Below are 27,785 nucleotides of genomic sequence, written 5' to 3'. Positions count from 1 at the left end.
TCATAAATTGGTCATTTACAATGCCATGCTTCGTACCATCTTAACCTGCGCCTGCCCTGTTTGGGGGTATGTCTGTAATTCCTCTATGCAAAAACTATAACAGCTACAAAGTGTCACTCTGAGACAAGTTACCAATAGTACTTGGTATATTCGAAATGATATAATCAATCAGGAGACTAACATCCCATTTATTGTGGACTTCATGATAAGACTTGCAAAAAAGCTCTACAAAAATATTGCTAAAGTTAATAATCCCACCATCCCAACAATGCAGTATGACATTAATGATCCAGAAAACAGAAAAAGGCCACAGGCCTTGCTTAGAGATTATTACTAAAATTATTATTGTAATTTAAGAAGTCATGGGCAGTCAGTGTGCTGCTATCCTGTTTCATTGTTAAAAAGTATTAAAAAAGTGTTAATAATAATAATTATTATGTCTATGCATAGCTACACCTACTGTAAATTAAGAGATTAAGCCCTAAGACTTATGAATTTAAGGTTAGCTATGGTAAAATTCTTGAATGATTTGAATATTTTTCTAAGTTCAGCAGGTAAGTTTCTAAATTAAATCCCGTCCCCTCATTACTATTCGGCTGCCCTTCTAAAGTTAGTATGGTCTAAAAAGAGTTGTTAGCCCCACCCCTAGCACACAAATTCATACTGTCCCACTCAGCTCTCTCCTAGCTTTAGTGAAGATAAGCATATAACTCCTGCCTCCTGAATAACCACCAGATATTGCACTCCTTCCAAGACGCCTGCACATCAGACAACAGAGTAAACTACAAATATATTTTGCTTTAGCATCTTTACGCATTCATATGTCGCCTCTTGCATCTTTACGAACACTTACTACTTGCTCCTGCTGCTACAGACTTTCCATAACGAATTTCTTTCTTTACCATAGTACTGCCTGAAACCTCCATATGCTACTCAACATTTGGAAAGTTACCCAATTGTTATATTGGGATAGGGAGTCTTCCCAGGTGCCCACATGCATGAACTTTGTTCATGAAGCAATATCTGAGACTCAACAACATTTGAATTCGGTTGGTTTACCTTATGACGCAACAATTGTTCTGAGTATAGACAACTGTTCGGCTCATACTTCACTTAAAGTTTTAGTGAAAGATAATGTATCCATATTATTCTTTCCTCCAAATTGTACATGGATCATTTAGCCTATGAATGTCTAAATAGTGTGCGTGCTGAAATACAAATATAAAATAGCATTTTTAAATCCATGTTAAATAAATTAAATAATGGCAAGACTATTCAGGAATTTTTAAAATATTTTGGCATAAAATCTGCTGTGTGGAGCATCGCAAGATCATAGGAGAATGTGTTTCCAGATGCTTTAAAAAATGCTTGGCATAATTTAAGGTGCCATATTTCATGGTAAGGATGATGAAGATGATAGCCACGAATTTGAGTGGTTCAAAGGCTCAGAGTGGTGTGGGTTGCAATTGAGTGGTTTTGGTTTGCAATAATAAGTGGTAATAAAGGATGATATAACAGAAGTTTTTCATTGGGTTAACGGACAGCGAAATCTGTAGTGGGTCTAAATCGAGAAAATACTGCTAGCGATAATGAAGTAAAGAAAGGAAACAACTTAAATTGAAAGAAATGGTTAATAAAGTAAAGAAATAAATATTAAGCAAGCTTTTTTTTTTGTAAATTTTGATACCCTTTACATCATAAATGCTTCATTATTTCATAAATCAAGATTTTATATTTTGCCATCTTGCTAGATTTAAACTGATGATCTACGAGGCGTATTCGGAAACTAAGTACTGTTTTGAAAAAAAAAAAAAAAAAAATAGTAAAACAATTTTTTCGAATCCAATTTTATTTTTACATGAAAATACAGGTCTTAAACTATTTTTCAACATAGTTTCCGCGAATGATCAAACACTTGTCATAGCGGGTGACCAGTTTTTGTATACCATCATCAAAGAAACTTCCCGCCAGTTTTGATAACCACGACTCCACAGCATTTTTCGTGTCATCGTCAGATCCAAAGCGCTTGCCACCAAGCTCGTGCTTCATGTGTAGGAACAAGTGATAGTCGGACGGCGCCAAGTCCGGACTGTACGGCGCGTGATTGAACGGCTCCCAATGAAACTGTCGAATTAACGATTGAGTGACACCAGCAGTATGGGGCCAAGCATTGTCATGGAGCAACACAATTCCTTTACTGAGCATTCCTCTTCGTTTGTTTTGAATGGCAGGCCTTAGTTTTGTTAAAGTCTCACAATATCGTGCCGCATTAATGGTTTCGCCTCTGGGAAGAAATTCCATAAGCAAAACGCCTTTCCTATCCCAGAAGACAGTGCGCATATTTTTTTGTGATGACATTGTCACTTTGAACTTTTGTTTTTTCGGAGAATGAGTGTGTCTCCACTCCATCGATTGTTGTTTCGATTCTGGTGTGAAATGACACACCCAAGTTTCATCACCTGTCACAATTTGGTTTAAAAAGTTTTCTCCCTCATCACTGTACCGTGTGAAAAATGTCACGGCACTACCAAGTCACTTTGTTTTGTGAACATCAGTGAGCATTTTTGGAACCCATTGGGAACACAGTTTGCGATAATTCAAGCGGTCAGACACAATTTCGAACAAAACAGTACGTGAAATTTGTGGAAATGCCTCTGAAAGAGTTGTCATTGTGAAGCGTCTGTTCTCATGAATTGCTTCATCCACTTTCCTTACCAAATCATCGGTGACAACAGAAGGCCGACCACTCCGAGCCTCGGCGTGGACATTTGTTCGACCTGCATTAAACATTCTTACCCACTTTCTTACCATTCCGTCACTTATCGCGTATTCACCGTAAACTTCTGTCACTTGACGATAAATTTCGGCCGGTTTAACATTAATCGCGTTCAAAAATTTAATCACGGCACGAATCTCACAGTCAGCGGGAGAACTAATTGTCTTAAACATTTTGAATGTGCACAGCAAACTGAAAACACAACATAGAGCAACCAAAATGGCAATAATTGAAATTCAGTGAACAAGAAAGACTAGTGCGCATGCGTGGGACGCCTACCACAGCGCTGTGACGGCGCTAGAATGAAACGGTACTTAAGTTTCCGAATACGCTACGTAATATCCAGAAAAATCCCAAATCCGGAATCGCCAAAGTCGCGACGAGTCCGGATCTGTACTGTATATATTTTCATCCATTTTTGTATATGTGTATAAATAAATGGTTTTTTTTAAGTGTTAAAACTGTATTAAGTGCTCCATTTATCATGTGAAAGTTGTTATTAATCGGATTATGAATCCAGCTTCTGAGCAGTTTGCCACATAATTTATATATAAGTGTCTATTTCTTATATAAAATTTTCAAACTTTCAATTCCGAGCCTGCAACACTTAAATTGTAAAAATGATCAAGTAGTAGAGAGGTATAGGAAAATATGTTCTGACAAGACTTCGACAACAAATTTTCGTTTTCCCATGAGCTTGATGATTTTTTTTTTTAATTTTGTGAGAAAGCATTTTGGAGCCATATGACCAATTCTTCCTGATACTTCTAAAAGCCCATGCTACACTATATGGCGGCTAGTACTAGAATTAATTAGATGTTAATCAACTGTGAGATTCAAAGAGAATTAGCCGAATTGCAAAATTTAGAGTTTACTTTGTGAGTGGATTTGGGAATTGACAATATTTTTCTGGTATTAAGGATGAACTGCTTAATATCCAATCTCTCCTTGAGTTGTTTTCAGCTATTTATTGTGCTATGTCATGAATTTTTGTAATAAATTATCAATTTCTTTCTGCCTATCTTGAGTGATTATGTAAAGAGATATCAGCGAAACTGTAATCTGCCGGTGCTCATTCTTATGTTTTGTTTTACATTCCTGTAAAATAAAAATTACTTTCATGATATAAAATTTTTACCTTAAAATAATAAAATTTTATGTTCTATGTGTTGCCTAAATTTATGCTGCTGATTAAATAGTTATATCGTGGTCAATCCATTGTATGGTTGCGTGCGCAAAAATATTGTTGTATTTTAATTAATTGTTATATTATTGCATTTGGATATCAGAAATTGAATGTGTTAAATTTTTCCACTAACATCTCTATTTCATTATAGGTGATTTGGTGATTGGAATCCGTCCTGTTGATTTACACTGGTGGGAAGGTCAGCTTGATGGTCATCATGGTGTTTTCCCTTTAACACATGTGTGGAAAATAAATCGAGATATACTTCCAGTGCACAAATTTAACAAGATGTTTCGAAAAGCTAGGGTTAAAATGAATTTGAAAGCACAACTTCCAGAAGAAATAGATCTTGTTAAAGATGAAATAGTTACTGTGATCGAAGAAACTGAAAAGGGATGGTACAGGTATAAATTTATTCCTCTTGTATCATTCTAATACATCTTTATTATTATTTGAAAATATAATCTGAATGCTCAATATAGCCCTTTATAAGGCCCAGTCCAACTGATATTATATACTCCTCCTTTAAAAGGGGGAGTTTATAATGTCAGTTTAAATGTCTAGCAGGCATCAGACCACATGTATAATGTATTTTCTCCCTCCTTTCTCCATGCCTTTGTGGTGTAATGGTTAGCACACTCAGCATGTATTAGGTAGTACCAAGTTTGAATCCCGACAAGGGCATTGCTCATTTTTCACATCTCCAAATTTCAATAAACCTAATGTCTGTGCACATATATTATGTCTATGTAATGTACTAATTTTAAATATACTTAGATCAGCAGAAGAATATATATATATATATACATAATATATATATACAGTACAAAGTTCGAAATCCAGACATCCATTATCCAGAATGATCTAAAATGTGGACCTCAAAACCACCAACAACGTTTTTTCTCATATGCTTTATGCATGCACATTTGATTCCCCCTCAGCACATAATAAAACATCTGGAGAGTCCCGATTATTAATTTCACTTCGACACTAATTAAAAAATACCTTGTTATTGAAGAAACAATCATTTTAGCATAAATTTGTATGATAAGTAAGTTGGCTCCGTTGCTGCGTATCTGCTTGACACATATCTCAAACCGAAACATTCCACATAGATACATTGTTGATCTGACACCAACATGGCGAATCATTATTTATTATACTTTCCTTTCAACACCGCATGTTTATCAAAATATGACAACTTGTACCGGCTGTCAATGAGGCTTAAGCATATATGGAAATTTATTTATTTAGAACTCTGATAAGCTTTAAGCATGTGCAAGAAATAGACATAAGTATAATAAATAACTAAAGTAATACAATTCAGGCTTAATTGTCTCTGTGCGATAGAAGCAAGATAAAATTTAATGGAACAACTTGTTAGTCGCAAAGCTCTTGATGCATAGCCAAATATGCATAGTGAAGGATAGCTAAATTTGATGATGGTAGCCAAATTTTAAAGGTTTTTGGATGTCTCAAAACAAAGGTGAAATTTTCCAATTAATAGATTTTGTAAAAAAATAGGAAGAAGCGGTAATAAATGAAGGTGATATAAAAGAAGTTTTTCATTGTGATGACAATGCTTCTCAATCATCAATCAATTATTGAATGGCGAAATCTGCAGTATGGTTCTAGGTCTATAAAATACCTCTACTGTTAGTGAAGAAAGTGACAGAGAAGTTACTGAAAACGAGAAAATTTCGATTGACAAGTTAGTCAGAATTCTCGAATCAGCAGTTACAAGACTTCAACAATGTAACTGAACAAGAGATTATGTCTGTCTACAGAATTAAAGAGAAAGTATGATCACAAAAAACGAACCAACTTAAACAACTTCCATTGAAAGAAATATTTAATAAGGTAAACAAATAAATATTAAGCTTCTTCTTCTTTTTTTTTTTTTTTTTTTTTGTAAATTTTGATACTCTTTAGATCATAAATACTTCATTATTTCATAAATCACGATTTCATATTTTTAATTTTATAATTTCTACATGCCATCTTACTAGATTTAAACTGATGATATAATATTCAGAAAAAGCCCAAATCCGAAATCTCTGAAGTCCCGACGAGTCTGGATTTCAGACTTTGTACTGTATATATTTTGCCTTGTATTTGAATGCTTGAGTTTTGATTTAAGAATTAAAATCTGACTCGTTTAATAGATACAGTCTTTTTCAAATACAAGTTGATTTTAACCTAATTTCATGTATTTAGTAAGACAATTATTTTCACGTACTTTACTTACTGTCATATTTTCTCTTGCTTTTAGTTCTTACTTTTTAAATTATTTTTCTGCAATAAGTGCATTTATGCACACTCATTTAAAACCTGTAGTAAATACTATCTTTTTACCCCCAAATATCTTTATATATGTAACTTAATTGATGCAATAATTCTGCAAGGAGGCATGAATATTACTTAAATTTACTGTACTGTTTGCAAGCAATATAAAATATCATTCAGTACTTTAAAATGAGCATATATGCTGTTACTTGAAGGATAGCTAAATTTTAAGGGTGTGTGCTGCATAACAAAAGGTATGGTGATGACAACTAAAAAGGGATATGCATGTGCTAGTCTGAAGTTTTTCCAAATCATTCCATATGTTCATTGTTTCTTGGGATTAAATGAGCTTAGTACATATTATGCTACTTGTCACTCTGAAAATTTGACTTAACCTCTGGTGACTTTTTTCTTTTGGATTATTTGAAGATAAGGTCTTTATCCTTCCCCTTCATCATGATTTAGATATGTTGAAGCAGCGCTTCAGAGCAGCTATTTCTGCTTTTGCTCAGGTATGTTAAGTGAAATTTGGCAATAGCTGACTATCAAATTTGTGCCATTCAATTCAGGTTATGCAACCAGAAAGGAGCTTTTGCAAGTCACTACAATAAAATTAGACTTTCTGTCCAACCTTAATGAAAGGCAATGTGCATTATCTTACTGTTTGTTTTTTAAATAATTTACTTGAAACTGTATGCTTTTTTATAATCTGTTTTATTCATTTAGCTGCTTATCTAGTTCTTTTTATAATTTTTTATCATAATTTAAATTATTTTATCTGTATAATTTACACTTATTTTTATGACAAATGCCTTCTTGGTTTGGAGGGGTGATCCATCAATGGAAAATTTTAAATTAGTAAGCAAGTGTTTATTCTGTTCTAATTTATGTTTAATAATAGTTTATTGCTCAAAATTTTGAAGTTGATATGTCTACAATATTGCATTATAATATTTTATAGAGGGCTTTCCTAATTATTCACATAAGCGTGAATGAAGTATAATAGAGTATTGCATGGAATTCTTATGTAATTGTATTTTTATATTATTTCAGTTTATAGTAATTAAAAAAATTTCATGCATGCCATTCTTATTTTCACAGTGTAGTTTAGAAAAAGGTGTTCCTTAAATTTTTTTATTTTTCATTTTAAATACGGGAAGTTTCTTAATTTTGATTAACTCTTTTTTTATTTAAATAAGAATATGAGGCAATTTTCTTTTTATCACACAGACTTTTAAATGCTTTGCATTGCACTCATCATTATCATGGCTTTACTCGACCTGTATTCTTTATCTTGGGCCACTCCATTTGTTTACTAGCTTAATATTTCATTGTATTTCTCATCTTATGTTTCTCACGTCAGTTTTATAATAATAAAATCTTTTAAAATGTATATTAATCTCCTGTTTGAAATTAATGCTAAACTTCTGTTATAGTAGTTGATAAAATTTTTGTATGGTGTGTATGCTGTCAACAAAAACACATAATTTGAATGGATGATAAATATTTTATACAAATGTACAATTTGTTCTAGGAAAAAAACAGTGACAGATGTATTTAAATGATCGTAATGTCTAATAAATTAACCCCCTTTTTTTAAGATACAGACTGTGTGAATATTTATATTTTAAAATTGAAACACTGCAGAGGTTATGTTTCTAAGAATTAAAAAAATGTAATAAATAGAATACTTCTTATTTTCATTTTATTAATTTTTAAAAATATATCTAATTAAGTTTATTTTCCTTAGGGGTGAATGCAAAGGCAAACAAGGTATTTTTCCAGCTTCTTTTGTAACTCTGCTTAATGAAGATCCCTTGGATAATTTACAGTCTTTGTTGTCTGTACCTTCTACTAATTCATACAGTAATGACTTGCTTCAAAATGGCAATCATTCTGGTTATGATTGCATCAACAGTGGCATTACACCGTATGGCCGAACTATTTATCCTTTTCAAGCAGAATTTTCCAATGAACTAAGCTTTGGTGCTGGTGAGATCGTCAATTTGATTCGTCATGTCAGTAGAGATTGGATAGAAGGTGAACTTGATGGAAAAATTGGAATTTTTCCAGCAAACTTTATTAACATTATTGTAGATTGCCCAGACTCAAAAGAAAAGTCTGGTGGAACTTCAGAAACTTCAGATGAGGGAGATAATTTTTTTCCTACAGACACATATGGCAGAGTAATTTGTGATTTTACCCCAGAAGTAGAAGGTAATGTACGGTTGAAAGAAGGAGATACTGTTACTTTGATTCGCAAAGTTAGCCAGAAATGGTTTGAATTCATTACTGATAATGGAGAAACGGGATTATGTCCAGACAGTTATATAGAAGTCATAGGTAGTGGTCCACCATCATATGCTGAAGTGATGGGCTGTGATTCTAATCAGAGATTTTCATTGGTTAGTGCTGGAAATATTGCATTAGAAAATATAAACACTTCTTCACAGCAGGAAAATCCAGCATCTTTCAGTTCAACTGCATTTTCATCATTTTCTAGTCGTAGGACTTGTAGCAATGACATTTTTTCAAAAGATGTTTCCTCTCAGAGTATTGATGATAAAATCAGTGATAGTTTGAAAGGATTAGATTCTTCTTTAATTGAAGCCACTGATAATTCACTTAATAGTCATGATTTTAAGACATTTAGTTCTGACTCTTTTACTGGCAGCAAAAAATTGACAGACTTCAATAACTGGCTATCAGACTCACAATCTGAAAATAGGAGTCAAAATATACATCAAACAAATATCAGGTAATGTGTCTTTTGAATGTAATATATTTAGATATATTATAGTGGAATTTCAATAATCTGTGGATATGTGTAATCAATTTTGAATGTAAGCAGGTAAAATTTCAATTTTTTTGAGAACTCAAAATGGCAATTTCAGCACCAGTTCCCCCCCCCCAATGTGTATATGAAAATAAACTTTTATTTCATTGTTGAAACTAGCATTTTCTGCATTTGTATCAGTGTTTTCTTTTTATAATATTGCAAATATTTTACTTTTAACAAGTTTCTGCTTTTGGATGCATATTCTGCTGCCTTTTAATATAAAGTTTAAATATATGTGCAGAGTTCCCAACTCTCCCAATTTAGGTGGGAGACTCCAGATTTTCGACTGCTCTCCCGCCAACCCGATTTACAATATATTTCTCCCGACTTTTTCTTATTCTTAAAATTTCTCACGATTTTTATGGAACTTGGCTTAATGCTTTGTAATATGAACACACACAAAAAAAAAGTAATTTTGGACGTCTGAAAGCAATTGAATTTTCTCTAGATTATGTCTAAAACAAAACCTTGCAAATCAGATAACTTCTGCTTTGTGAGTGAGAGCATATACGTAACCAGAAACGTCGTTCTCCAGTTCTTCAATGGGCATCGTGCTCCACTATGTGTCATCTGGCATGTTTTAGCCAATGAGCACAAAGCAAGCTCAAGGCAGTTATTTGAATGTTCTTTAGTTATTTCGTTCATCTTGTCCTGAGTTGTGTAAGTACACGTGCCTTCGGGAAATAGTTTTAGAAATTATCATCTTTTGTTATGTTTGCGAGAAAGGTGAAATACTCTTGTACGTTTCAAAAATCGTACACAGTTGACTTTCCTTCCATTATTTCCTCAAGGAAATGTAATACATTTGCGATGTGTACTGCCTGTCGTTGCGGTTTTTCGATTTCGCATGGTGGAAGGGCGGATGTTCTCAAACATGTGCGTGCACAAAAACACAAGGACAACATGAGTTGTTTTGAAAAAAAAAGAAAAATTAAATTTTTCTTCGGAAACAAAGGACCAAAAAGTTATTAATGTGATTAACCAAATTATTAATTAACCAAAAGTTAGAATGTGTGTTCTCTGCCTTTTTACTGGAGCACAACCTGCCACTGTGCCATAGCTGAAAAAAGGGCAGCTTCTTTACCAATAAAAATGTAGTTGAACACATTGTTGATATTTATTATTATCTTGAAAGTTTTAAAAGGAAGGAAAAATTGAAACAGTTCCAACAGCTGCATAACAGTAGTTTACAATTAGAAAACTTGGATGAAGTTATAAAATCAGCTAGGATTGACACCCAGTGGAGTTTAATTGGAAAACTGAAAGATGCTGATGGAACCAGGCTTATGTGGCAATTGCTATGAACAAAATTATGAAGTTTCTTAAAGAAAGCAAAATCTGCCACTGTTTATAACATTTGTTCAAAAACCGATTAAGGTGTTTTTTTTTTTTTTTTTTTAAACGATGCTAGTAATAAAAATGTTTTTATGTGTAAGGTATTTTTGTGTTGCTTGCATTTAAGAATTAGTTACTATTTAAAGTTAATTCATTATTAAAAACTATATTTTCATCATTTAAAAAGTCTTTTTAACATTGTGAAAAATCTCCCGATTTCTTAAAAAAATCCCCTGATTTTTGCGTGTCATAGGTTGGCAAGTATGTGTTTAACTAATTTTGGAATAGTGTGGCATGTGTCAAGAATTTATCAGTCTACAACACTTTGGACATTGCATTCCAACTTAAGTCACCACTTAGCTGTTTATTTATATTCTGCACAACTAGCAAGAGTGTTTATATTGGTGGCCAACAAAGAAATATTCTTGAAAATAGCACTAAAGAAAAGTATGATAAAGAAAAATGGCTTAAAACAAAATTAGTTTTAATAAATGCAAAATTTCAACTCTAGTTCTTCTTACAATACTATTTAATCGATTTGTGCGTATGCAGAATGTAAAGGATTCCAGTTTAGGAAATTCCTTACTCCTGGGGGTTTTGTAAATAGTGTTATTTATTTATTTTTCTCCTATATTAAAACATATAACAGTTTTCTGTTCATTAAGTATTAATTAAATAAATTTTAATTTAGCTAATTATTAATGGGCAAAAACAATTCGGATTTAATGTAAACATTTGAAAGGGAAAAAGTTAAAACTTAAAAGGCATGATCTATAATCTGCAAAATTCACTGATAACTGAGTTATTGGTCTCAAGATGTGTTGATTATCAAAATTATATAATAGTGCAATATTTTATGTGAATATTTCGTAGTTTTTGCTCTGTTTAATAAAAAATCACTGTGCAGCTTTTAATTCCAAGTGATCTAGCTCATGGTGTGAATGCATGCAGTAGAGTTATAAAAAGACATTAATATATTAATATTATTAAAGCATTACCAGAATAACTGAAAGATGCACACTGTAATTTATTCAAGCAAGATATGGTAGTTTGAGTTTGCTGGATCGATAATTTTGTCAGATCATTAAAATATGTCCCATTAGAATTTTAATAACATTATCAAAATGTGAAAGCATCATGGAGCATCAGACCTAGTTATAAACCTTATAAGTTTAAAAAAAAGTAACGATGATTGAAGATTGACAAAATCTAAATGAATTGAAATAATCAGGTAGCATTAGCAATTACTACATATGATTCATTTCAGCTCAGAAAGGAAGGTCAGTGATTGGACTGTATGCAAAGAGATGATTACACTTGGTTTTTATCATTGGGTTTTTGCTTAGAAACTATTGATAAATTCGTAACTGCATGGTATTTTGATGTAAATAATATCATTGTTAGATTGTAAAATGATAGGAGGACCTGCTGAATAATAAATTATTGCATGTTATCTTGAACTTATGCATTTAACTTGAATAATAATTGTAAAGAAACTAGTGTATGTTAGGCCTTCATTGAAATTTGGGAATTGTTTAATTATACTGTGGAGCTACTTTTTTATTTTTTAATTTTGACTTTCCCTTAGTCTCATTTCCTGAATTTTTTTAATTTGGTATCTACCAAAAGATTTTGGGCAGTAACATAGCTGAAGTGTCAGTTAAATACAACATGTAATGAACCATGTACTGTTAACTGATTAACTGTTTGTCATGATACCATAGGAGGGGAGGCAAATTAATTCCCTTATCAATTTATCTAAATATTCTGAAGGTTAAGAGTCCTGACAACAGCAAAAGGAGCTTGGATCTTCCATTAATGCATTACTACAGTCTCAAGTATCATCAATAAGATATCCTGTGATTTTGGGGTGCATAATGTAATTTTTCATTTTAAAGCATTTTGAAAATGAGAGGGAAAAAAATATGGAAAGAGATCCCCGAAAAATTATAATTAAATTTGTTCCAGTTTATGAGATTTTTTCAAAAACTTTAGTATGCAAAATTTTGCTTATATTTGCTGAATCAAGCAGAATATTTAAATGCTGCTTTGTGTATGTATTAATTTAAGGGGAATGTAGTGTTTAATTTTTTTTTAAAGCATCATTGTGCAGTTTAAAATAATTTCAAAGTCTAATCTTAAATTATTTTAAACTGAGTAACTTAATTTATTAATCTTTACCTTATCTGATTTGCTTTTAATTGTAAAAAATAACATTTTGTGATATTTTGGGAAAAGGGAGGAATACTAATAAATGCTATCTAACTTTTGTTAACTTTGTAAGTAAATTAACTTTGTGCTACATCATGTGATGTTTTATCATTTTAGTTTTCTCCTCATTTATAGCATTTATTTACATAATGAAATATAATAATATGAATAAAAATAGCTAGAAAGGTGTCAATCTTAAAAGTTGGGATTATTTCTTATCAAAATACATAACTATCTCTTTTAGGCCTTTTTGTACAGGAACATTTTTGAAAAAAGGTAGAGTGGTAGAAGGGCAGAAGGCTGGAGTGATGACAGTTAATCTTATCCTGCCAATATTATACCTTTTGGTGGATTTGGACTGAATTTTCACGTTTCATTATGCAAAATTACTTAATTCTTCTAATTCAGTTCTAAATAAATGTTCTGTCAGAATTTGATGGGAAGGAATTAAAAGCATTAACATTGCCTCTTACCATACATTTCTTGCTCTCCTAAATTCTTAATTGCTGTTCAGTGACAAAATACGTAACGATTGAAAGAAGAGAATAAGCAAATAGAATTTAGAAAGATATATACTTAACCAGAATGAAAATTTTATAATAGTGTAATATTATATCATGTCTAACTGTGTAGTTTTTATTTTGGCATTTGAAAATTTTACTGTTGTTTTAGTTCATTCTACTTTCTTTTCTTAATTTTCAGTGATTGGTCTTCAGATATTTTCTCTTCCAGTGCAAAAAATGATGTGATTGATATTGCAAATAACAAAAATCAGCGTAATGGTATGTAAATAAGAGCATTTCATACAATACCTGTCATTTTCTGTTATTGTAGATTGTAAACTTGTTTTGAAATGTAATCTTAAAAAAATCTGACGTGTACACGACGACTTCCTTGTACGGAATATTAAATTATACACAATTTTTCTGCATTTCATTTAAACATATTGAATTAACAGTTAACGAATTTTGAATTAGATCTACTTTGTGGATAGCTCATAAACCACAATAGAATCAATTCACTCTTTAAAGTTCACTATATTTATTTACCATAGCCACACCAGCACTAGATTCACTTAACAGCATTACATCTCATTCATTTTATAACACAGAGTACGCAAAAGTTATATCATTTGAAGATTTACCACAAGTTCTATTCAAATACTATAATAAATCTAAAATGATATATAAAAGGAATTAAACAAGTAAAAAAGGAACAGTTTTTCGCAGACGCTTCAGCGCCACTTACCTAATGCGCATGCGCTACTAATTAATTCAGTTCTCACTTCGCTGCAAGGCAAAAATACATAAAAATTCAAAATACAGGGTGTTTATAAAGTCTCGAACCCATTTTTAAGTTTAATAACTCATAAAATAATGAAGATCTAAACAAACTTATGGCATTTATTGATGGAATAACTTATATATTTTCCTTTTCAGGTTTAAATATCTTTACTTTTGTAAATATCGTCTGCACGTGTGGTTAATTTCAGATAATTTCATTTTCCAGTCTAAATATCTGTACTTTTCTAAATATTGTCTGCTTATTAATTGCATTTTTCTCTCTTTTGTTTTTGATTTGAAGCATCTTTTCATCTTTCTGGCATTGTTAATCGCCATAATGTGCGCATATGGGGATCTGAAAACCCCCATGAATATCGGGAGGTACAAAAGGATTCCCCAAAGGTTAATGTGTGGTGTGGACTAATGCACGACTGGGTCATTGGGCCTTTCTTTTTTACAGAAAAGACAGTCTCATCAGTCGTATATTTAGACATGTTGAGAAACTTCGTATTTCCACAACTAGAAGAGCTTTTGCCACATGTCTTTTTGCAACAAGATGGTGCACCACCTCATTTGGGTACCATCCTTCATAGTTCTTTGAATGACTATTTTACAGGAAGATGGATTGGGCAAGGAGGTCCAATTTCTTGGGCACCCAGATCACCTGATATAACGCCGCTGGACTTTTCCTTTGGGGATTTGTAAAAGACAACGTTTACAGGAGGAGCGTGTCGAACATTGATGGCCTAAAAGTCAAAATTACAACCGAAATAGCCTCTGTGGATTGTGACATGCTTGCCGATACCTGGCATGAAATTGAATATCGACTTGATATTCTCCGTGCGACAAAGGGGGCACACGTCGGAGTTCATTGACAAGGGTCATAAAACTTTTTGAGTCTATCTAATCATTTATGTTGTTAATTTTAATCTATCTTTATTATTTTATGAGTTATTAAACATCAAAATGGGTCCGGGACTTTATAAACACCCTGTATTTTCATTAAAATTTGAAAGATATAGAAAAACATAAAACACCAAGTACAGTTAAAACAATTAAAAAAACAATATTTACAATTAGAATTACAGTTTCTACGCTAAAACATGCTAATAACTTAAATGATCCAGAATTAATTAAGGATAATTTAATTCACAATAATAAAAGAAGATGTTACTTTGTTGTTGTGAAGCTTGGTTTCTTTAGATTGGCAAAAATTCCCCTATTCTGCTAAGCTTCAAATGTAAACAAACATGGTTGCTGTGGTAATCAAAAATTAGGCTTAGCCACACTTAAAAAAACTTTTAACTTGTTAATAATTCCACAATTATTGCATGCAGGTTAACTAAAGTCATAAAAATCTTAACCAGAACAACATAATTCAGTCATTTTTAAAGCAAAAAATGCACAATTTACAAACATATAAGAATAAAGACACTGAGCCAACTAACAAAGTGGATATATATGTATATATATATATATATATATATATATATATATATGTAAGAAAAAGAATATCTAAAAGATTAAATTAGCAGTGCAAATTAATTTCCCTTCTCTATTCTAAAAATAACAACATCTATTTGCACTGCGTTCATTTCGAAAACAATCTATGTCATATGACTCTTACATAATTCTGGTGATGTAAATTGAACTAAAACTCAAGCAGATAATAGTAATTTTACAGCAATATTAACTATCCAATCAAAATGCTTTGAGAACAAAAACTAACTCAGTTTGACTTGAGATTTCATCCTGAACATTACGCACTTTCCTTCCATGCTTTGCCTTAGCTGAACTGCTGTCATCTGCTGCTGCTTTCTTACTACAAAGTTATAAAAAATGTAAGCCTTTTAGAACAGGCACATTTAATATGCTGACTTGTGTGTAGCTGAAAATAAAACTGAAGTTTTAACCACTTGCGCTAGGACTAAACTTCATGGTTGCGGTGCCGTGTGCTACAATATAACAAGTGGTAAAGTGTCTCATTTACTCCACTCTGCGATTGCAATCTAGAGCTGTAAATCAAGAAATAAACAATCTCGTTGTTAGGCGACGTGTGCACCGAGACAAAAGCATCTCGACGTGCATGGCACGTCTTTTTAGTGCAAGTGGTTAATCTGCATTTCCCTCCTATTTCCTAGTCATAATGGATCATCTATGCCATCCAAATTCCTGCTCCTGGTCATTGCTTCCGAGCCTGAATTTATTACATATATGTACTTTCAGCGCAGCCGACTGCAACCAAAGTGGGAGGTGTACATCTACATGTTGTATACAAAATTTCAATGTTCTGAGGCTACTTGTTTTTGAGTTATGCAAGATACGTACATACAGACGCCACAAAAAAATCTCTTCAGAATTCATTTTAAATCAGTTTTATTATTTTATTGGGGAAAAAGGAGTCCTATATTCTGTCCTTATGCACAAATGTCACGCAAAAATATTGTTAAATTGCATTCAATAGCGGTCAAAATGTATATTTTCATTGAAAGATGATACCCGAAATTTTTCGCAATTACAATACTTCCTTCGTACGAGGAAGTAAAAATATGCCTGCTTCTTTTAAGATATATGTATTTTTTAAGCTAAGCATTTGATAAAGAAAGGTATATGTTTTCGTATTAATGAAATGTTATTTATGATTTTTTATCTCTTTGTCTTTTAATAAATTTTGTTTTCTATTATAATCATATTACTTTTCATGCCATATTGCCCTATAAAGCCTAGAAGTATGTGAATTTTTTTCTTTCCATGATTTAAAGGAAAAATATAAGTGAATGATTAAAAGACATAACTCAGTAACAAGGTCTAGAGATTTCTTTCACTTAAAATTTTGTTTTTTAGTGCATAACTGCTCTGATCACCACATTATATATTTCTGTTACTGTTGATCTGTGTTTTTATAACAGTCTGAATCTTATATCACAGTACTTTCAATAAGTTAAAATACACAGTGCTCAATTTGTTTTGAGTTGTTTGATTTAAAAAAAGGAGTCATAACATTTGTTTTCATAATCAAAAATTAGAAAATTACAAAATGAATTTGAAAATCAGTATATGATTACAACCATATACTGATCATTAGTTTTTGCTTCTTCTTTAGAGGAAAATTTAGTATTTCCATAACATCCCATCAACCATGAAAGTTGGCAGAGATCCCACCAAAGTTGTGCCATTTGTTTTTGTGAAATTCTGAAGGAACTGATGCCTCTTTATTAAATAAACAATCACACACCATTCTTTTACTTATATAATCAAAAGATACAAATTACAAATTTCAACACATAAAAAAAAATTGGTACTTACATACTATGACAACTACCTTAGCAACATTTGCCGATAAAAATCTTCATTGGCATTTTTTGGTTTATGTTTACAAATTCTTTTAAAAATAAAAGCCTGAATTATAAAGGGGAAAAGTATCCTCCAAATCCTTCACACACACTTCATGCATATAATTATTCCAGTCAATAACAGTCTTATCGGATAAATCCAACTGATGTCTGCACCATTTAATGGATGACTGGTCATATGCCCAAAAATAAATTGTAAAGCTTTTAAAAATTCAATATCACTGTTTTCAAACCATGTACCAGTTCGGACACCAAATTTTTGACAGTTTTTGACTTTTCATCTCCAATAAAATCCTGAATTATAAAACTTCATATCATGGCCATTTTTACAAACGTGTTCTTTGGGTAAAATTCCAGCCTCTCTGAAAAAGTCTATTGCTTCTTCATTTGAAGGAAGTTAGAAAATGTTGATATCCATTGGGAAAAAAATAATCACAAAAAGTTTCATATGTTTAACCTAAACATAATATTTTGCATAAATGTAGCAAAAAAAAGTGTGGTAAAGCAAACGCGAGATAATACCCTTTATTTTAGCACCCTCTATAACCTATGTTAGGGTTAACCTGTATAACCTATAAGGGTTGCCAGTTTTGGTGAGATATCTAGGTAGTTGTCATAGTATGTAAGTACCAAAAAATTATATAAATATTAATTCAAGCATTTAGATTAACTGGTAAAGCAATTCATTAAAACCTGCCCAGAGTTTACTAGAAGATCTGTTTAGAGCAGTATGAGCACAGACTTTCACCAGGTTCAATCTATTATTGTTTTGTCAGCCATATCCAGTTGTTCTTTTCCCCATTCAACAAATGTTAATTCTTTTGATTTGTATATGAATTGGAAGTTCAGTCAAAAAAATGTTTTCCATAGCCTTCAAATCATGTTCTAGTTTAAATGGGTGATCTTTGTCATAATTTTTCGCATTTCATTGCCATTGTTTATCTGTTTTTAAATAAAGTACCATATCATGTTCATTAATGCACACTCTTTTGGATAGTACAATTCCATAACTTTGAAGGTCTCAAATTTTAATAACTGTTTTCAAAATACAAGGAAAAAATACAACAGTAACAATTAATTTATATCCTTGTTGAATAAAAGAAACAATGGCTTACTGAGGATCAGTTGGGGGTTACATCAAACGAAAGTGCAATTGTGGTGTGATATCATGCCTATCTATAAGTGGTGCTAAATCATATTGCTTGAAAGCAGTTCTACAATCAATGAGATAATATGTAAATACCAAAATATTTTACAAGGAAATCATGTCTTGCATAGCTAACATGATTGTTTGATAATCGGGTTCTTTATCAAAGCACATAGATCAGATCATACCAAGAAAATAAGGATTGTTACTTTCTAAGATAAATGTGTTGATAATTACATAATCCCAAAAGGAGAAAATATATTACTAGATGTTTTGGCAATAATAATTTAATAAACATTATTTTCTCTGTATTATTGATTTTTCAGAATTTTAATTATAATGGACCAAGAAAGCCAAAAATTAGACAAGATGAAATAATAGTTCGTCAAGTTTGTTTAAATAGAATACTTATCATACTTATTATTTCTGCCATTGTGAGCAAATCTCTCAAGCACATATTTTAAAATTAAATTTGAGGCAAAAAGTATCATGATTTATGTCCAAAAACCACTGCAACTTGGAATGCAACAAAAGGAATGCGTATGAAAATGGTGACATTGTTTCTTAAAATTGAAGAATTGGTTGACCGAAGAACTAACTGTTTTGGTGGGGTTCCAGAATAGGGCACATTTGGAAAACATTACCAAGTTGGTTGCACTAATAATGCATAAGTATCAATCAGCCCTTTTTAATTCAAAAATTCAAGATGTTTCTTAAAATTTTTATTTTGTTTTATGATATGGTTATTGAAATAATATTATCAGTAATTCATTTAATAAGCTAAGAAAAATAAATTCATGTTTGCCAGACTGTGCTTTTTATACTAATCAGAAGGAATGAAGATTTGTTTTGAATAAAAATATATTTTTTTAGTACCTAGCATTGTCAATACACCTGCAAGGCCACCTCCACCTTCAATTGCCTCCCAGTCCCCAAATACCTCTTTGTTAAACAGTTCTAGTGTATCTGCAAACTCTACTAGGTTATCAGTGACATCAGTGTCAAGTCAGAGTAGCTCAGATACTGATTGTAAGTACTTCATTGAAATTCTTAATGTGTGTAATTAATATTTACCTTATTAGTTTATATGAAATGTTAAATGTCAGAGATCAAGTGTTTTGATCCAGTGCCACAATAGCTTTCATAGGATGGCAGCATTAATTTAAACTATATGAAATTGAAATATAATGTGAAAAATAAGTTACAAAATTGCCATTTAAGTTTCTTTTTTGTTGGATGCCATTAATTACATTTTTACATAAAATAAGTCAGCATTCTGTACATTTTTAAAAACTAAAATTATTTTAAATTATGTTTTATTATGTTGTATTTAATATTGTACTTTCATATGTATGCATAATATCCTGAAACAAAAAAAATTAATGTATGGTATGTCATCTTGTTATAAGGATAATATGACTAAATTTCTCCTACTCATCAAGATGGCTATCATAGATACTGATGATTAGATCACAGATACCAATGATTAAACTCTTTGCCAAATTTATAATAGTTTCCCATATACAAAACTTTGTTTCTAATGCTACAGAAGACTGAAGAGTGTTCACATATAAAAGTTATAAACAATGAACAAACTTAACCTCCTATCAGATCCTATAGCAGTTGAAATTCTTTTGAAAGTTGTTTACTTGATTTCAGTGGAATGTGAAATTTATCAGGATTTAACTATACTAATATTGTTTGTGATTTTATGAATATAAAAGGAGAAAGAAACAGGTTTGTTTTAAAAAACCGATTTACATTTTAAAGCTGAAATTTAGGAAGTTATTTTAAAACACAATGCAAATTTTAAAATCCTTTAAAAAGATACTGTTGTTATATGTTTCAGTAAAGCAGTTCTTCACTCTAAATGATATGACAAGACTTATGTAATGTGTGCAAGTTGATAACAATTTTTACTTTCTTTACAAAATATAGTTTGTGATAAACTTTTGTTAATTTATGAATTTCCATTAATGGATACTGTAATTTTGAAGTCTTGGTACTTGTCAGAGTCTATAAAAAATAATTTAAATATTTTTTAAAGGAAGAGGACAACAAAATATGATGTTGCATGAAGCAAAAAAATATGCTGTTGCATAAAATGGCAAAATTTCTTCAGCTGTCTGTTGTTAATGCAGCTTTTTGTAGAACTTAGGGACTGATTTGTCATCCCTATTGATGATAATCATTCTAATGTCAAGTAAAATTAGTCAAAATTTATGTACTTTATTAAAGAACAAAATATAATTGCTCACTTAAGGGACATTTATAATGCTCAGAAATCACTGAATGTTCTTTTTAGTTATATGTTTAATAACATCATACCATTTTGTAAATACCTGTTTCTATGCAATTTTATTAAATGTGCTGTCTACTGTTTAGGTATTTTTCCTTATATTAATTTGATTGAAAATCCCCTTTATAGTGTAGCAGGCTATATAAGCTTTCAATAGAACAATTTCTGGATTTCTTATTTACTTATAAATTATGTATTTTATATTACAATTACTTTCATGTTAAGGTGTACAAACAGATATGGTGATATCTTGCTTATGATAACTGTATATTAAGGAATCTTGTTATTGTTCTTACAAAGTAATTATATTCTTGAATAAGATTATCTCTTTCCCTCTTATAATTGTTGCATTCTACTGGTTCATGGATTTGGAGTAATTGATGATAACACCCGATGAAGAATCAAAAGACAATTTATTCACCAGTAAGCCCTATTATACAGGATAGTTCCAAAGACATATTTATGCTTGTTGAAAAAAATACGATAAACACGCTTAAACAATCAGCAACACAACCTTCAGGGTATAAAAGTGAAGACAACTTCATGGCAAAGCACTAAGGTACGGCTCCTGACTCGGTTGTTCGCTTTGAAGCTAATCTCGGAATTGAAGACACTAATTTCTTCCCAGGATATATAGATCCTGGGAAGAAATTAGTGTCTTCAATTCTGCAGGCAGGATATATAGGGCTTTAATCTACTTTTGAAAATATTCCCAGGAAAACCACTAAAAGTGCATTCTAGAATGTTCTCGCTCCGTCTATGACATGTTGCCAAATATCCCCAAATGGTCAATTTCATGCCAAATCTGTCAACCTTGCCTTTCCCTGTATATTTCTGGCAACCCTAAGCCCTCCATTGATTCTTGCTACTCAACTGACGAACTTCTCTTCCGGCTTCGCTGGAGGAACTTTGTTTTCGACCCACTTTGTGGGAAGCTATCTCAATGCGCAGCTGCTGGGCATTTCACAACAATTTATATGCAGACTGAAAATTTGTCTTTACTGCAAGTTTTAATTAGAATATTTCTAAATTTAAACAATTAAAATTAAGTTTTCCCCCTCCCCTTGTTTAAGACTTTATTTTATTTTTTTTTTTATTTACATTTGATCAGTTATGAAGATTTTTCATTTTTCCTAGGTTTTGATCAAAGTGATATAAAAAATACATTGCAGCAGAAAGAAAAAGCTCTAGAGGTACAGTATTTCAGCTATATGGATGGTTCCTATTTAAATTAATGAAACATTCTACTTTTTACTTAAAAGATTTAAAAACAATTTTCCTTGAATAAATCCTGAAACTAAAAATGATGCTTAATTATTTTCCCATTGATTGTGAAACTGTCACCTAGCTGCACAATTTAGTAGCAGCTAAGTGGAAAATAAGAACACATTTACAATATCTGTGCTTTCATCTGATGTATACGTGATTAATTCTGGATAATTGTTCTCATGTATTGTTCTCCATGTATTGTTTTTATGAAGGTCGGTATAGCTGTTATTGCCATACATTTTTCTTGCATTAAAAAAATCTATTAAAATTTGTGACCTGCCTCTACTGTATAACAAACAGATGATTATTTTCAAAGTTATCATATCCTACTATAAAAAATGTGTATTGATGGACACAATATTGTTAGCTGCATATGGCTAACAGAACAATAAAAGATTAGAACAATTACCTACGAGAAGTTTATACTCGTAGCATTTTAAGCAGAGCTTCGAATAAAACTAAAGGGGAGAAATAGAAACAGGCAAAAGCCTTTTTACCAAGCACAGAACTGAAGCCAGTCAAACACTGTTTGTTTATTAATAAAGAGGCATATTTACTTTAGAAATCCATAGGAATGATTGGCAACAGCCTTGGCAGGATCTCCACTAACTTTTGCTATTCTATGGTAGCCAACTTTCAGGTCAACGCGAAATACGTAAATACCCTAAATATTCAGTTGCAGTTAAATTTGTAAATTTCTGAGAAATTCTGACTCTGAATTTTTTAATTCAAAAAAAAATTTTAATCAATCATTTAAAGGAAACAAATGCATGTACATAAGTATATTATTATAAGATTTTATTTAGTTAATGCATGGTTCTTTTCGCTAGTGTCAAAAGCTTATCATAAATTTTTAACTTACTGCATTCTGAATGAGTTTTGAGTTCAAATTTTGTGGATGACATTGCAATGTTGTGGAGCAATTTTTAAAAGTTTAATTTATTTATTTTTTTAATTTAATGTTGAAATGATTTTTGCACATGTCTTTGTTTAATGAACAAGCTGAAAAACCACTGAAATTTACATTTTGCACTGTTAGATAGAGCAAGAAACAATCTTTTTTTGTGAAATTTGTGTAATACTTTTAATTTTTCACATTTTTGAAAATTTCTTGATTTTTTGCATCCACTAGACATGTATAATTTTAAAATTTGAACATCTGAAAATGAATAATTTTCAAAATTTTGAATAATTCTCAAACTGAATAACAAATTCTTTGCCCTTTGTTAAACAAGAATGATAATAAAAGAATAATAATTAAATGATTTTGTAAGTTTTTTGAAAAAGTATGTTGGTCTTAAACAAAATCACTTCTTCCTTTAACATTGCTGCTGGGAAATGTAGTTTCAAGGTTTTGATGTCACTGTATCATTGAAATCTATTGCATCATTTTTTATTTTTTCCGTATCATAAGTTTTTATACATTTTTTCAGCATTTTATTTTAATAGTTGATTTTTTAAATTTTATTGGGATACGTAATATAATAAATATTCTTTTATGGGACATTAATTTTCTAACATGTAAAAATATGTCTGTTATAAAAGTTTGAAATTTTCAAAAGTTATGGAAGAAGTGTTCTAGAAAGGGAAAAAAAATGATGATATAAAGACTCTGATACAGAATAGTAATGTTTCAGAACTGATCATGAATTAGTGAAAAATATAATGCACACAACTCTCTTGCTCCCATTAACTAAACTTAGAAGAGAAGGGCTAGTTCATAGAGCTCCTGCCCCAAAAACAGTTAGTGAGAAGTGATGACATAGTCATGTTAACACTGACTGCAAAGACATGATTTGCAGCAAAGAAATAAATATTTTAAACTTGAGGAAAAAAAGCAGCTTAAAAAAACTTTGCTTTTAAAAACTTTGCTTTTAAAAAAACTTTTAAAAAAAAATAGCTTTAATTTAGAAGAGAAGATGTTACTACTGTAAGTATTTGTAACGTTTAATAACACTTACTAAGTTAATAACACTTATTTTTTAATAAAAATAATAGATAAAATGAACTATGTTTTCTTAAAAGTTGTAAGTATTTTTGCATTTATTATTAAATCATGAAAAAAAAAAGTATGGCATTCATTATCTTTTCTTCAAGTGCATACTAAGTGGGAAAATTGTGTTACTCTTTCTATGACTATAACAACAGCTTTTTAAATTTAGGCAAAAAAAAAAAAAAAAAAGGCTTACTTTTGAATATATATGTCTTTTTCTTTTTTTCATGCCTGCAGCTAAAGAAGAGGAACATATGTTTGACTTACCTTGAAATCAATAGTTTTATTCAAAATTTAATCTAATCTATGATTGATTTTTTAACCTAATTATAAATTTTACCATTAGCATGTTTCTCTTCCAATTTGCCACTACAATAGGTATTATAAAAATAATTGTCTAACTGACATTTACACACGTACATTACATAACATTACATTTAAATAAATACAAGATCATTTGTCTTTGAGAAAACAACTTTGCTAAAGAGAATTGCTTAATCTTTTTTATTTATTGACACAGTATTGGATTTTAGATGTTTCTTTTGTGACAATTCAAACAAACCATTTTTCATGTTATCTTCACAATCTTGCATAGAAAATGTTCGCTGCAAATTCTTGCATTTTTTACATTAATAGAATCCTGTCTTCGACACAGGTATTCATTTTTTTTTGCCAAAAGACAAATTACCCTTTAGAAAAATATGAAATACAATATCACTGTTTTTCTCATTTCCATGAATTTTATGGCACTTTATTACAACACAAGAAGACATATTACGTAAATGATACTTTACAAAAGTGGTCTCAAATTTACATTGCACATGAGCCAATCAATGCACAATTTGAAAGTAGCTGATGAGTAGCAAAAAAGGGGGCAGGATTAATTTTATTAACAAAACAAAATTTTTTAATTAAAAACTTTTTACTAGTTGTTTGTAAATACTTTTTACTGGATACAAATAAAAATAATGCAAAGAAAAATATCAAATTTATATTTTGCCTGAATTCTAAATTTGGTATCTGCAAGACATTTCTGTTGCTCACAATTTGGAATTCAAACAGACAGCTGAATATTAAAATTTGACAGTTAAATATCAAAATTTTCAGACTGGCATTTATTCAACTAATAATAATATATTGAACTAAGTTATTTGCTTTTAATTGAAACTAAAAAGAAATATACTAAAGCTTTCCAAGAGGAACAAGACTGGAGAATAAAGAATGACAACCTTGTCTTTTTCTTTTATTTATTAGATTTTTTCTATGATGCAAAAAGAAAAAATAATATTTGTATGTAAATTATTGCAAACATTTTCATTTCTTACTACACCTTTCAGCTAAGCCACCTCATGATGTTTCGATTTTCATGAAGTTTGTAATCTTCAAGGGAAATTAATAAAAGGTTTCATCACAAATTATAGATATTCATCGTCAGTGTAGTTCTTTTCGTAGACTTATTAATTTCAAACTACAGGAAAAAAAAAAAAAAAACTATGTAAATCTCCAAAAAAAACAAAGGGAGTATTTTTATTGCAAAAATTCGTAACTTAAAATATTTATCTTTTGACAAGTACTAATAGAAGTTAATCAACTTTGTATCTCAAAATCTCTGAACAAGATTTATATCACAGCGTAACTTAATTAAATCTATTTCTAGATTTTCTGAAGAGTTAAATTCATTTTTGGTAATGAATATAATGTAAAACTGGACTTCAGACCATTAAAATCTTAAACCTTTTCTTTAAATTCTTGTCATAATAATGCTAATAAATTTATGGAAAATGTATTCGCAGCCAGCATAAAATTATTTTGAGGACCGCATACGGTCCTCAAAATAATAGTTACAGTAAGACCCCGCTTAGCGCTGTTTCGGTTTAGCGCTCTTCTATTTCAACCCGGGGATTCCACGAAATTGCTCGCAGCATACGGGGATTCCCCGAAATATTATGCAGCGATAGGTTTCAAATACATATCCGAAAGAGTGTACTTGTATTTCTTGTTTGGTGCGGTATTGTACAGACATATTTTGAAGGGGTAAATGTGGAAGATGTCGAAGAAATAATTCAAGAAGCAGCGGCTAGTCTTTCCATGATGAGCTCAAGGAATTAACTGAACAAGAAGAAAACAAAAATGTTGACAGCAGTGATTCAGAAGAAGAGCAAAAAGAACTTTCGATGGCGTTTGTAAAATGGAGTTTGTCTACCATAACTGAAATAATGGATCAATTCATTGTAAATGATCCGAATTTGGACAGGAGCTCAAAAGTAAGGCGTGGTGTTAGAGATGCTCTATCCGTTTATGAAGAACTTTTAAGAGAACATCGCAAAAGAAAAAGGCAAACAACATTAGATGCTTTTGTCACAAAAATGCAGAACACTGAAAATGCGGAAGGCTAACTAAATATGACTGACTGAGAATTTTATTTGTTTTTTTTTTAAGAATATTCGTTTTGTTATTTATATTTTGTTTTTATTTTTGCAAGAAATAATAATGTGGTATTGATTTGGGCTTTAAGAAATAAATGTTTGGTTTTATTTTTATTAAAAAAACATACTTTTTAAATTTAATACCTAACCAATTTCCTAGCCATCTTCCCCTAACCCCAATATTTACATGTAAAGATAGCCTCGTTTAGCGCTGTTTCGCATTACGCTCTACTTTGATGGAACGTATCCCCCGCGTTAAGCGGGGTCTTACTGTATTTCAAAGTTTATTCAAAGTTAATATATTTTTATGTATGCATATTCTTATGTCTGATATACATTATCAAAGAATATTAATTTCTTTTGTAAATTATTAAAAAAATTAAATCAGTTTAAACAATTTAAAGTACATACACATGATAAAGTATTTTAAATGTCTGCTGTGTGTTTTTGTGAAAGCAAATAGTATCATGTTTAACACTGAAAGGTTTATATTTTCTTTTTGCATTTTTCAAAAATTACCAGGTGTTAATTTACGTACTTACAATTTTCTCTTTTAAAAATAGTTGTGTATCAATTCCCCATATATTTTTCTTTTTAAATGGTCATACTATATATATGTACTTATGAATTGCATTTTTATCTGTTACTTGACATTTGAAATTTCTTTTACAGTACTACAGATGTTATGTCCATATATAAATTGCATTTTCATTTGTTGTTTATTGGGTTATATTTATGAAATTTTCTAATAGTAATTTGTAATTTCAGATACGTCTAGCCTGTAAAAAAAAGCTTGAAAATGAAAACCTTCGAAATTCAAATAACTTTATCTCAGAGGAAGTTAAGACACAGTTAGCCCAACTTAATGAAGACATTAAACAACTTAAAGAAGAAATTGAATTGCTGCAATGTATTTATTTTATGATTATTTCATTATTTACAATTTTGTATAAATGCTGATAGCTTTAAAATATGCTTGACTGCCAGTTATTTTGATAGTGTTTAAACTCAAATTATTCTTTTTTAATTATTTAAATTTCCAAATTTCTCCAGAAACTTATTAAGTTTAAAAAAAAATTTAATTTGTTGCTCAAATATAAAGTTGATAATTAATAGGTGCATAATTTTATTCCTAGATAATAAATTCAAGGACACATATTCTTTTTCATTTCAAATCATTGTGAGTGTGCTATGCACCCTGCAATTTTATACAGATTATATTTTCAGAACAATAGACAATAGCTGATAAAGACTAACCACGTGAAATAGCATCCTGGCGGCAACAGAGCAATAAGCAAAAATGCACAATTATTCAGTATGGAGGCTCACCAAGAGAAGGTTTTTGTTTAGGTTATATAAGGTATTTCTCCCGCTTTCCTAGC

The 27,785-nt window shown here is 30.7% G+C and overlaps 1 protein-coding gene across 3 annotated transcripts in view; it reads left to right on the top strand.

The window, feature by feature from the left end:
• LOC118180927 (dynamin-binding protein-like) overlaps nucleotides 1-27,785 on the top strand; it is a 223,125-nt gene that overhangs the window by 95,030 nt on the left and 100,310 nt on the right. For all 3 annotated transcript variants that reach the window (XM_085820798.1, XM_085820800.1, XM_085820799.1), the window contains 6 exons: nucleotides 4,114-4,366; nucleotides 7,999-9,006; nucleotides 13,336-13,415; nucleotides 19,290-19,445; nucleotides 21,853-21,908; nucleotides 27,172-27,313. In XM_085820798.1, the coding sequence (XP_085676924.1) occupies nucleotides 4,114-4,366; nucleotides 7,999-9,006; nucleotides 13,336-13,415; nucleotides 19,290-19,445; nucleotides 21,853-21,908; nucleotides 27,172-27,313 (1,695 nt within the window). The remainder of the gene's footprint in view (nucleotides 1-4,113; nucleotides 4,367-7,998; nucleotides 9,007-13,335; nucleotides 13,416-19,289; nucleotides 19,446-21,852; nucleotides 21,909-27,171; nucleotides 27,314-27,785) is intronic.

The sequence above is a fragment of the Stegodyphus dumicola genome, chromosome 7 (genome assembly GCF_044657685.1).
Source record: "Stegodyphus dumicola isolate Sdum_Otavi_A_Nest chromosome 7, ASM4465768v1".
NCBI classification, from domain to species: domain Eukaryota; kingdom Metazoa; phylum Arthropoda; class Arachnida; order Araneae; family Eresidae; genus Stegodyphus; species Stegodyphus dumicola.
The sequence above is the reverse complement of the archived record's forward strand: the minus strand, read 5'-3'. Positions and strand labels throughout refer to the sequence as shown.